Raw genomic sequence first — 15,564 nt, forward strand, 5'->3', positions numbered from 1 at the left:
ATTGCCTCCAATTCATACATCATTTTATTGCCTTCTGCATACATCATTTTATTGCCATTGTTATTTTATAATAGTTGGAAAAATAATGTTTCAGAGAGGATAAATGACTTGTCCACAGGTTGCCTAACTAATAGGTAAAAAAGCCTAAGCTCAAACTCATTTCTTTTATTTCAAGTCTTTTATATCTTGCTTAAAATTGGAAACTAGCACTTAAAACATATGCTGAATCCTTATTGACCAGAATACTTAATCATTCTTGAACAAGCAATCACAGTGGAGTGCAGGGATGAACTTTATCTGATACAGTAAAATGCATTTATTCTATAAATAACCATTAACAATAATGACATCATCTACTATTCCTTCTGAGTCAGTCTGCCCCTAAAGGAATGTCTCTTACAATGTCCCTCAAATATTTTTAAATTACATATTTTAAATTAAATATTGACAATCATGTTCATGTTTAAGTTTCTCCTCACTGGGCTTTGGGCTCAATAACTCTTGGTTATGGAGCGTGGCTTTGTCAGATTGATCTCTTGGAATTTGCAGACAGCATCTATGTGCACAGGAACAGAATGATTCTGGCTGATAGAGAGAGGACGGGTATGGAGCAAGTGTGGCATGAAACGGACTGTTTGCTTTTTTCCACAGTCTGCTGATTCGACCTGCAAACCCATTCCCCAACTCCATTAGTAAAACCTATAAAAACACAGGGGCCTCCATAAAGACAACTCTGACGTTTGCAACCCAGAGAGGCCTTTGGAACTGAGAGAGCCCAGTCCTACAGTTATTATCTGGGTCTGGATATTTTTTGGCTCTAACACTTGTTTTTGGATAGAAAGTTTAAAAACAAGGGTCTAAACACTGTGCACTTGGATAGTAAAACACATGTTCACTTTTTGCAGTGACTCTGGAAATAGACGGGGGATTCTTATAAATCACAAAGGAAAATAAATAACTTCACCCATGGAGGGAAAGAGGCAGCTCGAGAAAAGGGACTTTGGAAAAAGGCTGTCTCTAGACAGCAGTCTTGTGGTGAGTACTAAATATTCATTTACCACTCTATATGTTTTGGCTTAAAGTGCATTATTCTTTGACTATTATTTCCTGAAACCTGTGCTTTTGAAACCTCTATTCCAGTTACCCCATTAGCAACATCCCCTGGGATTTAGTTTCATTTATTTTTTACAAACTCAAAAGCCAGCGAATTATTGGAATGTTTGTGTAGTGTCTTAATAGGCAAATGTCATAATCTGTCAACATTATGTATAATTACATTAAGCCCAGCTCAAGTATACTCTAGCCTATACAAAAACACTACTGTATAACTGATGCCAAATGCCAAGCCTATATATACGAGTAGTTTTTCCAGCACCAATTTATCTTAACTTTGGGGGTAAGTTGAACAAGAATCCAATACAGCTTCAAATATTGACAAGCCAAGAAGCTCTCTGAGATCTTCTTAGGTATGTAAATTAGGTCAGCTGTTCATAAACTTTCTAAGAGCTTTAATGTTGACAAACATCATTCTTAACAACCTGGTTTGGTTTGACTTTGGTTATGAGAATCTGACTAGAAGGTAACAGAATGAGTCACTGCTTTCAGAAAGTTGACTATTGTTTCAGTTTCTGAGCTAATGTGTGGGTCACCTTTTTTGTTCTATAATGCGTGTGAACAGAAGAAGAAGTCAAACAGGCCAGTCACTCTTTCTCTTTTGCTCATCTCCTGATATAGACTTAGCTTGGTTCCTTCTTTTATATGTTTTTTGGGTATGTGCTTTATTAATTTGTGTGCTCTAAATATCTGACCCAGAGTATGGTACAGAATAGGTGTTCAAAAATATTTATTGGATTTATGTATCAGTTGTGTCTTCCAAATTCTGCAGCTACAAATCTTGCTTGGTGGTGTACAGATTAGCTAGTTAGCACATACTGCTGGGGCTTCACCTCACTGTGAAGCTGTTCATAGATGTGAGTTTATGGGAATAGAGAAAGGATTGCACTAAGCTTGTGTGTCGTGTTCTTCCCTTATAATTCAGAATCAATGTCTGCATCTGTACGACTTCTGCATTGACTGGCATACCTTCAGATGCTGCGGACCTTGGTAGTATTTTAAGCTTTCTATCAAGTGGAGGTGAATGTGACCCTCATTTATCTCCTAGTGAAAGTGTGTGTGTGTGTGCATATGTGTGTGTGTGTGTGTTTAGATGTCTTCTTCTTTTTCAACTTTTAAGGAAACTTGGGATTTAGATAATTTCTCAGCCTCTCCTTTGCTGAAGAAAAACGCTTCTTACATATCAACATGCTGGTAGGATCTGTCTCAGGCTTAGCAAGAGGGTAGACACAGCCATGTGGTATGATGTGAACAGTTCAAGAAAGATTCTCTGAACCCAGAAATATCATCCTTGTCAAGTTGGTCCCCAAAGCCACAGATTTCTGCTTTAGATTTCAACTAATATGCAATGCCCCCTGTAGGCAAACACACTAAGCTATTGTCTTTCAATAATTCATAGTAGCACTCATTAATAAAAAGCCCAGGATCATTGCTAAGTATCAGCTGGATGAGCAGAAAGCATTGAGGGAATTGGTAAACAGGAAGATGCGGGACACAGAGCACAGTGCTGGGAATTCTGGGCTGGGGGCAGGGACATGGCGGGGAGGGCAGGACCAGGCAGCCTTCCATGAGACTGTAGGATACCTGGACACCAAAGATAGAGGGAACAGTCTCAGTGAAAGCTTTGCTCACATTTAAATTTTGTCTAGAGATAGTTTGAATATGGACATAACTAAAACCCTGCCGTGGTACCAGTGCTAGTTGAAACCCAGAGGTAAGCTTGCATTCCTATTGGCATGTGGCTCTGTCCTAACACTGTGGAGGGCTATGAGTCTGTCTCCTAACTTACTGACGTAGGAGAAGACTGTGAAAATAAGAATTTGGTGCTTGGCACCACCTGAGAGGCTTGATTATGTTAAATCTGCCTGTACTGTGATCGAGGGAGTTTTCCCACTGGAGAAATACTTTCCCTGTTTCCTGGAGGCAGATGAAGTGTTACATGTACATGGCCAGATTGGGAAAGTCCTGAAAAAGAGAGCCCTCTTCTATGACTCCATATATAGGGGTGTTTGAGTGCTGCTAAGTATACCACCAAGGCCACGTGACTATGATTTTGCTCTTGGTTTTAGCATTTTGTTCTCTCCTTTGGATAAGATGTTTCTGCTAGTGTAATGATGGCAAGAGTTGGTTCTTTGGAACTGGGATCCATTGTGACTGCCTTGAATAAACTCTGTTACTGTCAAGCACCGGGCTGCACTGGGGATGAGGTCAAAAGTGAGTGGAGGATGTGAACCCAAGACATTGCATTACTCGTGGCTACATGCTGAAACCACAGACACCTAGGCCAGAAGCAGACAGGGAACATTTCAGATAAGGACTGATGTGTAAGATGAGGAAAATAATGGACCAGGTAATACATCACACTCTTCATTCATGGGGCATGTTGTTCCATTTGACCTGAATTTTTTCTGTCATAGAATGCGAAAGTGGGAATGGGTGTTGCAGGCCCCTCACTTTGCAGAAGGAGTAGTTAAGACCCAGAGAAGTTAACTGCTCTGCCTGAGGTCACACAGCTAGGACAAGAGTAGAATATGGATCTCTTTCCTGTCACTTTCTCTTTCATTGTATAGTGTGGCAGGAAGTGATGTCCTTTTGACAAACTGAATAGAAGAAAGAGAAACATATTAAATTCCTAAGCCTTGAAATTCCAGCAGTAATCGTTATGACCTATATTTTTGAGAGTTAGCAGGCCCAGGGGTAATTTCCACTTTCAGATTTTACAGGGGAAAAGTTCCTCATAATGGACTGTAAGAATAAGGAACTATTAACTTCATTACACTTTTTATTTTACATAATCAAATCATGAAGTGTCGAGCAGAAATTATAGCTCCCTTGCAACAGCTTTCACATTTTGGGGCTGGAGAAACCTTAGGATAAAGAAACATACAGCAGAAGGACCGCAAAGGAAAAAAAAGACTTCAGCTTGGGAAAATGAGTTTGTGATGCTTGGTCACAATTTTGCTTTCAGGACATGGCAAGAGGGAGAGTTTCAGAGAGAGAGAGAGAGGGAGAGAGAAGGAAAGAGATAAAGAGAAAGAGAGAAACGTGCATACATGTATGCCATGGTAACACTGAGATATTCTTTGATGTTGAGAATTTTTTTACTTTATAAATCACTCTTTTTAAAATGACAGGTAAGTGAAACCAAAATGAGAAATGTGTTTCAGTGTGTGTGGGGGGTTGAGGGGAGAGTCTAGGGAGCAAGACAAGTGACTACAAGTTTGCCTTCATCAGCAGGAGTGTGTCAAGTAGCCATATATTCACAGCAAGTACAGTCTTCTCTCTGATAACAATAAAAATCTCCCCAGAAATCGAGGCCTCTTATTGACCCAAAACCATTCAGCCCTCCCCAGGATGCTTTTTGATCAGAAAAAGTGAGCATTTCACACTGTGCTTTTTTATTTGCAAGGATCATTCCGGGGCTGCTCATATAGCTGTTTGACACTTGTAGCTATGATAGTGTTTAGCTGATGAGAAGGCTGGGGAATGAACTAACTTTCATACCAGCTCACATTTCCTTAGCAAACATTATCTTTTAATTTGTTGGAAAATGCTTTTTGCTTTTGAGTACAGATAGGAATAACAGTTTCTTAATTCCCTCTTAGTACCCTTGCTTTTTTCTCCCCCACCAAATGGAGACAACATGTTGCATATACTAGATCTTGGATTCTGACAGCACTATGGTTTTTGAAAATCATAGGGGCAGAAATGGTGCTACACATGTCTGTCATTTTATCCTTCCGCTTCCTGGCATCTAAATCATTATAGTCATCATGTCTTCTACCACATGCAGTAACAAGTGAATGAGCAAGTGGCATTGAAAACCTGCTATTTTCCATTTTCCCTTCCAGATTGACTCTGCATCTTTCTCTACTTGGCTGTGCTCCCTTGGAAGATGTGCCACATAGATCTTGGGAAAACAATCACTTGCCTTGTGGCATCTGGTTAGGTTTGGCCAATGGGAGGAAGTAGCAGGGGATCAGTGGTCCCAGCATTTGTTTCTGTGCTCTGTCTCTTGCCTGGTCATGGACCACAATGAGTTGGTTTTTTCACCTAAGGTTGTAGATTTTGCTGGAAAACCCTCTCCTGCAACTCTAACTGCAGTCATCCCCTCCACTCTCTCTCTCTCTGGCACTTTTTATCTCTCTGTGCACCTTCTGGCCTCTGTGTAGTATGGGCTGCTAGCCCATCTCTTCATGATTCCCCTTAGCTTTGCCCACAATTTATCAAACTCTCTTTAGTAGAGGATTTGCATGTGCCACCTGTTTCCTGCATGATCCCCCACTCCCCCTGCCCTGGCTGAAGCAAGGAGGTATGCTTCCATGAAGGCTAATCTCTTAAGCAGGAAAAGTAACATAAAGTGGAGATAGGCAATGTGGCAACCACAGTAATAGCAGTGGAGATCACTGTGGGATGAAGTGAGGAGGTGCTAGTGGGAGCTTTGGTTAGAGCTGTGCTTTGAAGCAATGGAGATGACTTGGTCATCAAGGTTTGAGTTAGGAGAGAAGAATGAGGCAAGCCAAGGACACTGTCCTGCATTTTCTGGGGACAACTCAGGTCATTGCTGATTTTGTTTCTTCTAAGGAAACTTCTTTCTCATATAGAATTAAAATCCCTACAGATTTATCTTCAGTTATTTTCCTTATTTAGTGATGAGAAGTAATCCTACCGAGGGTCAGCAAACTTTCTGTTAAAGATCCAGAGAGTAAACATTTCATCTTAGCAGGCCACATGGGGAGCTGCAACCACTTAGCTCTACTGCTGTAGCAGGAAGGCAGTCACTGACAATACAGGAACAAATGTGTGTGGCTGTGTTCCAGTAACACTTTATTTACAAGGGCAGGCAGCAGGCAGAATTCTCAAGGACATCTGCACACAAAAGAGCAGTGAGAAATTGGAAAGCCCAGGTTTACCATTCCTGAGTGTGGTTTGTGTTCACCCTAAGTACATGCAATTCACAAGGCAGGAAGGGGAGCAGAGTGAGGCTGTCATGCAAAAGTACATATACCCAGTGGCAAGAAAGAGCGTAATAGAAAATACTTGCTAAATATTTGGACATGCAGGATGTCCAAATTCATTGGGAATTTTTCTAGGTGTAAAATAGGGATATTGTTAGAATTGTTCAATGCAGCCTGCCGGCTGTAATTATAGTCATGTGCCACTTAATGATGGAGATACAGTCAGGGAAATGTGTCGTTAAGTGATTTGGTCATTGTGCAAACATCACAGAATATACTTGCATTGGATGGTCAATGTCAGTCACAGGCTGTGGCCTCTTGATGCAATCAAGAGACAGTAAACACCAGATGCAAGAGGCTGCTGCCAGCGTAACAGCATCCTGTTTCACAGTAAACTGTTATCTTTAGTAAGTAGAAGGAGCACACTCTAAAATAATGATAACAAGTATAGCGTGATAAATACATAAACCAAGAGCATAATCATTAACTATCATCAAATATTATGTGCTCTACAAAATCACATGTACTATATATGGCTGGCAACACAGTAGTAGATTTGTTGACACCAGCATCACTATACACATGTGAGTAATGCATCACTCTACAACATTATGCTGGCTGCATCACTAGGTGACAGGAAGTTTTCTGCTCCACTGTAATCTTATGGGACCATTCTTAGGTTTACAGCCCATTGCTGACTGAAGTGGCATTATGATGTGCGACTCCACTGAGAAAAAAATTGTTTTGCATTGCTTCAAGCATAACTAGTAATCTCTTGAATCTAGTATTACTCTCATTAGATTCCTCTCACCATGCAGAGGCCTTACAGAGCACAAAACACCAAGCTTCTAGGGAAGGTTTCCAGCTACTCAAATCCCAGCTCCCTGGACCACTTTTATAGAAGGAAGCGTGTGTGTGATGTACTGTTTATTCAGTGCCTCTGGCCTGTGGGAAAAGCCCAGTTGTCCTCTGGGAAGCTTGAACTTTGTTCTCTGACATCAAGATAGCTCTGAGATTTTCCAGATGAGTGTTGTGAAGGATCAGAGAAAGACATGGAGGTTTCCAGTTCCCCCAACTGCTTCAGCCCTTTAGCAGGGCTGTTCTCTGTGCTGTCTCCTAGATGTACTAAGAAAAGAGCTCATTGCTATCAGCCAGGTGTTTGGATGTCTGAGGACTCAGAAAGCTATTTTCAGGAAAAAGCAACAAGTGGAGAATGGACAGCTGTGGCCTAAGTTATAGTAACTTTTCCAAAGTGTTATGGTGAATCTTTGGCTATGTCCCCTGGGAATGGGCAACCATAGAGCTGGAAACATGTCAGGCCCTTAGATGCACATTTATTTATTCAGTGAGTCTAACCACCAGCTTACTTCAGCCCATTGTGGCACCTTGGAAAATGCTGGAGAAGTACCCTGCCTACCTGCCTTCCAGAAATGCAGATCTCAGGGCACCATAGGTTTATTTGGGGCAGACAGGAGGGGCTGGGCCAGGGAGACACCAGTCACAAGAGATAGGTGCTAAGATACTTGAAGAGGCTCTGGAAGAACAAGAAGAGAGCAGAACTTGACCATGATGCTTGGAGGGAGGGTGGAGACTTATGGCCATGCTGGTGCTAAACACAGAGGGGGACCAAAGCATAGTGCATCAAAGCAGTGGGCATAAGTGTGTCCACGGTAGGGGTAGTTGGAGTCCAGCATCAAAGTCACTTTAGCAGACAGCTCAGCAAGGTGAGTCTGTGAACTGTTTATTGTCTCCAGACCAGGAAGGCTTCTCTCCCTTAGTAATGGTAGCTACAGTTTATTGAGGCTTAATATGTGCCAAGCTCTATGCTCAATGTTTTATATGGAAACTGTCATTTAATACTTACAATAGCTCTTTAAGGTCAGAACTCTAATTATCCCTATTTTGCAAATGAGAAATCTGAAGCTTAGCAAGTTAATCAACTTCTTAGGGCTATAGCACTAGTGAGTGAGAGAGTGGGGATTTCTGCCTGGGTCTGGCTACTTCCAGCCTGCAGTGGCTCTGCACAGCTAATAGCTCTGAAGCAGAAAACCTTTGCTTCATGCCAGTGCCTGGGAGCTCTCCATGTGCTACCCAACCTCACAGAGCCCCAGCTACCTCAGCAAGACTAGAGGTTTTCATGTGTATCTGTGCCCAACTGATGAGAGAGGCTATGTTTGCTTTAACTGAAGCAATTGCCAAAGGGGCAGAGGTGGGAGGTGGAGGGTTATACTAAATAAGATATGTGTATATTGACACTTGCTAAGTGCTAAATGTCTTTTTTCTGATCTTGTGATTTTTCTGATTAACCAGGTCTTGGGACCAACTTTAGTAGAATTAAAGCTTAAAATCGTATATACAAGTATATGAAATTTAATGTTTTACACATATTATGATTGTGGTAAGTGCATGTGCATTATGAACTATTTTTTAAAGATTTATTTATTTATTTGAAAGAATTATAGAGAAAAGGAAAGACAGAGAAGGAGAGACTGAGAGAGAGAGAGGTCTTCCATCCATGGTTCACTCCCCAGTTGGCTGCAATGGCTGGAACTGTGCCAATCCGAAGCCAGGAGCCAGGAGCTTCTTCTGGATCTCCCATGTGGATACAGGGACCCAAGCACTTGGGCCGTCTTTCACTGCTTTCCCAGGCCAAAGCACAGAGAGCTGGAGCAGAGGTGGAGCAGCCAGGACTCAAACTGGCACCCATATGGGATGCCGGTACTGCAGGTGGCGGCTTTACCTATTACGACATAGTGCCGATGCTGCATTATGAACTTTTTAAATTTGGAAGGCAGAGACAGGGAGAGAGATCTTCTATCATCTCCAAATCTCTATAGCCAAAGTATGCCAGTTCAAAACTGGGAAGCTGGAACTCAATCCAGGTCTCCCATGTTGGTGGCAGAGACCTCCCAGGGTGCATTTATCAGGAAGCTGGAATGGGAAGTGGAGTTGGGACTCAAATCCTGGCAAATCTGATGCAGGATATAGGCATCCCTCACAGTGTTTTTCTGTTGCACCAGAGCCCTTCCTCATGGTAGAATAATTGACTAGAATGTGAGTACAGAGGAACTGGTCAGAGATAGGACATATGCGATAGATCGCTGTCCCCCTTATATGCAGTGGGGTTTGTAACTTGAATGATGATCATGCAAAATGGCTGCATGTTATTTTGGCTGGCTGTTGACTGATGGAGGTGGCTAGAGAGCTAATAGCATTTCCCATGAAGAGATTCATACATAGAAGCTGTCTTGTACATTGCAGGAAGTCTAGCAGGATATGTGGACCCTATCCATTGGATGTCAGTAATACTCCTTCTAGAGTTGTCACAACCAAACAATCTCCAGACATGCCAGATGTCCCCTGGGGGAGAAAAATCACCTCTGGATGAACTAAATCATAAGCTCCTCGAGGGCATAGGCCATGTCATATTCATGTTTGTATCATTGAATTCTGAACCACATGAAATGCTCAGTGAAATGAATGAATGAGTAGATGAACTAACTTACTAGTGAGTTCATGAACAAGGTGCGCATTAGCAGATAACACAGGGCACAGTGGAGAAGACACTGGATGATGTGGGGGTGGCTGGAGAGGAGAGATGATGCACTGCTCTTCAGCTGTACTCCAGGATACTTCTGGTGTATGTGTGCGTGTAAAATTTTTTATTTTACAACAAATACTTTCAGCATGATGTTCTGAACCCTCTTGAATTGAGTTCCAAAGTGCTGACTGGAGAAATTTATTAAAAGATTTGTAGGATTTTGAATTCTCTAAAATTATTTTGTTTTAAATGTTTGGTCATGTATTTTTTGGGGAAGCAAATTTATAGGTATGATCAGGTTCTCAAATATCTCTGTTATCCAAGAATAGTTAAGGATCTTCACCTGCCATTAGTGCTCTCCATAGCATCTGCCCATGGGGGGCTTCCTTGCTGTGGTCACAGCAGGCACTCAGGCCACATCTGCCTTCTTCACTTGTAATCAGCTTCTGCCCTCAGTGTTGTCTAATAGTATCAAATGGGGTTCTGTGTATCATTGGAGTCTCTGAGATCAACAAATCAAAATAGAAACTGGGCACAACTTGAAACCCCTTTGCAAATGCTGTGCTATTAACAAATGATGAAATGACACTGCTTCTACAACAGAAGTAAGTACAAATGTGCAGAGACATTTGCCTGGCATGCTCCATGTTTTCTTAGGGATCTGAGATCTGCTTGTCATTCTCCTGGTGTCTCGCCATCTTTCAATAATGGGAATCATCAGATCATACAAGTTTCCATAGCAACTGAGTTTTCTGCATCATCCTCTGGCAGCCTAGGGTTGTTCCCATGGCAGACTACCTAGTGCTTTGTCCATAACAAGAGATGGAGCTTTTGTTGATCTCCTGAGAAGCTGGTTCTCAAAGCCAATAGGAACCTGAGTGCTCGCTGATATGTGCATGTTTTCCTTTCCCAACTTTCTTGTTGATCTGCACAGAAATTGAGCACCTTCTGGATTTGAAGCCCTGTGAGATGAAAACTAAGAAATTCAAGGCATGGTTTCCTTTTTGCAAAAAGCTTTGAAAAATCTAGTCTCATATATACAAAGCATAGTAATATCAAGAGATGTACAGTGGTGCAAATCAAGACTGATGGGTTTTAGAAAGAGAAAGTTGCCCTCCAGCTATATTGATCAGGAAGGGATTACCCTATGGAGGAGGATTTTCATATGTCCCTTTAGAATATTGGTCTAAATTTGATCTATGGTGTCCCTGTGTTCCCTGAAGCAAAAATTTATTGAGAAAGCAACAATGTCATAAAAGAATGGTGTATAATTTCAAGGCACCTGACTTATATTTGAGAAATTGCTAAGACCCTAAGCAAGCCCTGCTGTAATCCTGAATTATCACCTTAACTTTCCTCTTGCCCCCTTCTTGCCCCCTCCCTTCTTCTATTAATATTCCCTTACCCATTCTTCCTGGTACAAGGCAGAATGCATTGCCCAGCTAAATCATTTTGATTTCTTTTCTTCTCATTCATTCATCAGTGTATGTTGTGCCAACTGTATATGTATTATTAGCTGCATTTCAGCAGCCTGTCTTACACTAATTTACCACCCTATGTTATAGTTCATTATTGCCAATTAATATTTATTGAACATCCACAGGGTTCATGGCCGTGAATGAGGCAGTATTTCTCACTCCTTCATGTTGCATTACATGGGCTCAGCTTAGGCAGTATTTATGACCTCTCTTCCAGTTTTGTCAGCTGTCATCTCTATCCCAATTTCAATTAATATTTGAAGAGCAAATCTGGGAGCCATTGTGTTAGAATGCTTCGCTTAACACCAGATGCACTGCCTCAATTTTTCTCTTTTCATGTCCTTGTTTTAGAATTCTCTCCTAACATGGGATCTGATTTGTCTGAGCCACTCTCTACATGCCCAGACAGTGGTTCTTCTGGTTCCTTTACATTCCAGGCAGTTCCAGATGTTTCCTCCTCATAAGTTATATTTCCTTAACTAGGCTTAATGGATCATAATTGTCCATTTCTGAAGATGCCTCTGAGGTTTGCCTGCCTTCTTTCTTTCAGCACCTTTTTGATTCTTACTTTCAAGCAGTTGTCTTCAGCTTGGTAGGTTTCTTATTACAATTAATGCATTGACTGCTCTCACGCACATAGATGTGTTGAGGGAAATAAAATAATTTGGCCTAATAAATTCTGGGATCCATCTGCCAGCCCTGGCAGATAAGTAGACTCAGGCTGTTGACTTTTTTATAAGAAAGAGCTGTTTTTCAGAGGCCCCCAGCTTTGAAACTGGAGTGGCCACCATGGTTGTAATGGTGATCCAGTATGGCTGGGCATAGTCCTGGCAGCCCAGTCCTTCAAGGCACCATCTAAACAGGCTGCTATGAGATTGATGCTGTCATCCCATCCTTCCCCCATGGCATCCCGACTTCTGTGACAGGCAGGGGAAGGAGCTATTTGAGGATCTCTTGGGGTTAGTAAGTAGCTCTTGGGAGGTCTTCTGAACCAAGTTTGGTGATTTCCTGGAGGCAGAATATCTGACTTAATGTCTGGTTTTGGGGGGTGTAGTAAGGAGGAATTGAGGGGAAACAAGCCAGGTCAAAAGAAGTGAGCATGTCTCATCTCCATGGGCAGCTCTGAATAACTTTCCAATTTTGTCTATAAAGACCATGGATCAACAATCTTGTTTTCTGATTCACTGCATTAACTGAGGTCCTGGGAGGAAATAGATGACACACTCAATCCAGGTAATGAAGGAGGCTTGCATAAATATCTTCTTTACAAAGGGGTGACAATGTGTGGGAACTTGGTAAGATGTTTTCTTACAGCCCCCTGAGGCTAGATACAGGGAAGGAGCCATTACTGCTGAACCTAGAAAGTGGCTGTAGAATGTTGTGACTCTAGGATCAGAGCATTTGGCAGGAAATGCCAACTTAGACTGAGAGATAATGGCCAATTGTGTTGGCCCAGCTGCTGAGAGATCAGGACACAGAACACTATCTGCACTCTCAAATCCCCTACTGGTGCCTCCATTGGCTGGACCTGAATTGACTCCAAAGGAAAAGGGGTTTTTTGAACACTCTGGAGCCTAGAGCACTCTGGAGAGTGGACTCAGAGGATGTATCCAGCATATTTATCCTACAAGTTAAGACACAATACACCACCAGTAACACAATAAGTAGTCTATTATTAAAATGGACATTATTAGACAAAGGTTTTATATATTATTTATATATTATTTTACAGTCAAGTTCCTTGAATTTATCAACTTGATTTGACCAATGTCATCTGACACTTTGATGAGAGAAGTTTCAGGTAGCCATGGCATGGTTTTATCATCAAGGATCCTGGTCCCAATGTATAGTGCAAGGCTATGCACATGTTGTGTGATGCTGGGGCACAAGAAGGGTAATCTAAAGAATTGATCATTGCATTAGAACTCTGAATCCTTAGATTGTAACTGGAGATGAATCCGCTAGTAGATACATGGCCATCAGCAAGTTCTTTTTCTTTCTTTCTTTCTTTTTTTTTTTTTTTTGACAGGCAGAGTTAGACAGTAAGAGAGAGAGACAGAGAGAAAGGTCTTCCTTCCGTTGGTTCAACCCGCAAATTGCCACCACGGCCTGCGGCGAACTGCGCCTATCTGAAGCCAGGAGACTGTGTTCTTCATTGTGGGATTGCCATAAGGATTAAATGAAATAAAGAGCAAGGAATTGTTGTGGAGATCATAGGAACCTATGCAAATGAAAATTATTCTAATTGTGGAAGTGGTACAGCTCCTATAGTCTACACTTTTTAATAGATGCAATAGATGCCCTGTAATACAGTGGAAAGAGCACAGGCTGATTTGAGGATTGGCCTGAACTGGGTTTGAATCCCAAGCTGCTTGGCCATTTTACCTATCTTCTCTGAGCCTCTGTGTTCTCATCTGTTCATGGAGGTGATAATCTTACTCAAAAGGCTGTTGGGAAAATTAAGGAAAAGAACTCATAACACAAATAGAGCACACAGCATAGTGTTTGCCGTGTAGTCTTCTGTACACTGAAAACACGCAGAGCCTGCTGACATGGCCATCCAGATGGCAGCTTTCCTTGCATATGGAAGGAGGCATTCAGAAATGAATTTTGAAAAAAAAAATGTTTGGCTTACACCTATACATGTATATGATGTTTAACAACCAAATAGCATATCTGTGATGCTATCAGCCAGAAATGAACACCCAGGAACTTACCACAGGTTGTATGTGACCAAGACTTGGATTCCTTTTTTTCTCAGTCCAATTGCTCAGTAGTCTGTTATTAATGAGATGAATGCTAAGCCTTCATATATGGAGCATTATATTTTTTCTGGAACTTTTAGCCTTCTCTCACCCCTGAAACCCAGCCAATGTCTGTTTATAATAGGTGACTTTATTCCCAAGGCTTCCAGAGGTGCTCATAGTCTTTCAAGCAAATGTACAGTGACTTCCTGTGCCAAAGTCCTGCTGGGTCTTTCTGCCCCAGGCCTGTGCTCCTGGTAGAACCAGACTGGAGGACTGGGTTGTGGAACTTCATTTGTTTGCCTTAGGCCTTCAATTGCTTTGAGATTTGCCAACTGAGAGCAGTAAGAGGTGGATTTTGGGGAAGGGACCAGGGAAGATTTCCCATCTTGCTCCCTTCTCTTTTCTTCAGGGGGGAAGAAGACTTGGAGGGGTTGAAGTAGAAAAAAATTTTTACTACATAAAGAGAAGGAAAGAGGAAACAGGGTCCCAGTGGCCTCTTGCCAGGCCCCAGGAATGCGCCAACCCTGGGAATTGGCGCCTCGCCAGCCTCCTCAGAGGCTGCTGACTTGGGAAAACTGGGTCTCTGGCTGCTGCCAAGAATGCAGACAATGGTCTTTTGGATAGTTCAGCTTTTGAAAGTTTGTCTTTTGTTTTATTATCACCAAAGGTAACATTTATTGGGCACCTATGTATGCATGCCAGAAGATAAAATGCATGATTGGAAGTCAGTGTAACTTAAACTGGGCAGAAGCACGAGGGCCCTCATATAATATTTCCAGCCTGCTTCTAATTAGGGCCTAATCTTTTGCTTGGGAACATTGCTACTTTAGACACAAGAACAGAGTAGTGCTGAAATTCTATAATTGAAGATAGTTTTTGAGTGCCAAACTGAGCTGCATTGTGTCACCTGTACTTTATCCAGTTGTCATTCAGTTGACAAAAGACTTAGAGAGAATGACAAGTGTGTTGTGAAAGACAAAAACAGGCCAAGGCAAAGCAGTTGGTTCAGGGTGGAGTAGCCTTGACCTGTATAGAATATTGAATTCTAGGATGGAAAGAGAAGTGCCAATTACACAACCTCTTTCAGTGTACAGTCAATTAATATGGAGTGATGATGGCTGTTATTGAACAATCTCATGACCTTAAAACATTGTGTATGGCTTTTTGTTCCCATCTAAATTAGTGGCATTGAAAATAATAACAATGGCAACCATCATTATAGTAGGGTGCTGGACTTAAACATTTAATTGATATTGGCTTGTTTGATTTTTCACAACCACTCTATAAGATCCTCATTATACAGATGAAGAAATTGAAGCTCAAAGCTAAATAACTTGTCCAGGGTCACATGGCTAGTAAACACCAAAGCTTGTCTTACTGCAAAGTTCATACTGCTGATGCCTGCACCATCCACACATCTCTTGATACATTTTGAAATTTAGAGGAGCTTCCGGACTTCCCTTTATTGTGATGAAGGATTAGTCACTGCCAGGATACCATCTTCCATAGGGTTCAGTGCTTATTTTAAAAATGTCTCTTCCTGGCCGGCGCCATGGCTCAATAGGCTAATCCTCCGCCTGCAGCGCCAGCACCCCGGGTTCTAGTCCCGGTCGGGGCACCGGATTCTGTCCCGGTTGCTCCTCTTCCTGTCCAGCTCTCTGCTGTGGCCTGGGAGTGCAGTGGAGGATGGCCCAGGTCCTTGGGCCCTGCACCTGCATGGGAGACCA

General features: G+C 42.0%; 1 protein-coding gene across 8 annotated transcripts in view; it reads left to right on the forward strand.

Annotated features, from left to right (window-relative positions):
* Positions 1-15,564, forward strand: part of NCKAP5 (NCK associated protein 5) — a 1,067,666-nt gene that overhangs the window by 153,784 nt on the left and 898,318 nt on the right. For 7 of the 8 annotated variants that reach the window (XM_051849620.3, XM_051849629.3, XM_070071010.2 and 4 more), the window contains exon 2: positions 906-1,035. The exons of the other annotated variant lie outside the window; for it this stretch is intronic. In XM_051849620.3, the coding sequence (XP_051705580.3) occupies positions 967-1,035 (69 nt within the window). In that variant the 5' untranslated portion in view covers positions 906-966. The remainder of the gene's footprint in view (positions 1-905; positions 1,036-15,564) is intronic. 8 annotated transcript variants of the gene reach the window in all.

This window comes from Oryctolagus cuniculus, chromosome 3, assembly GCF_051225735.1.
Source record: "Oryctolagus cuniculus isolate XC-2025 breed Fujian yellow rabbit chromosome 3, ASM5122573v1, whole genome shotgun sequence".
Taxonomy (NCBI): Eukaryota; Metazoa; Chordata; class Mammalia; order Lagomorpha; family Leporidae; genus Oryctolagus; species Oryctolagus cuniculus.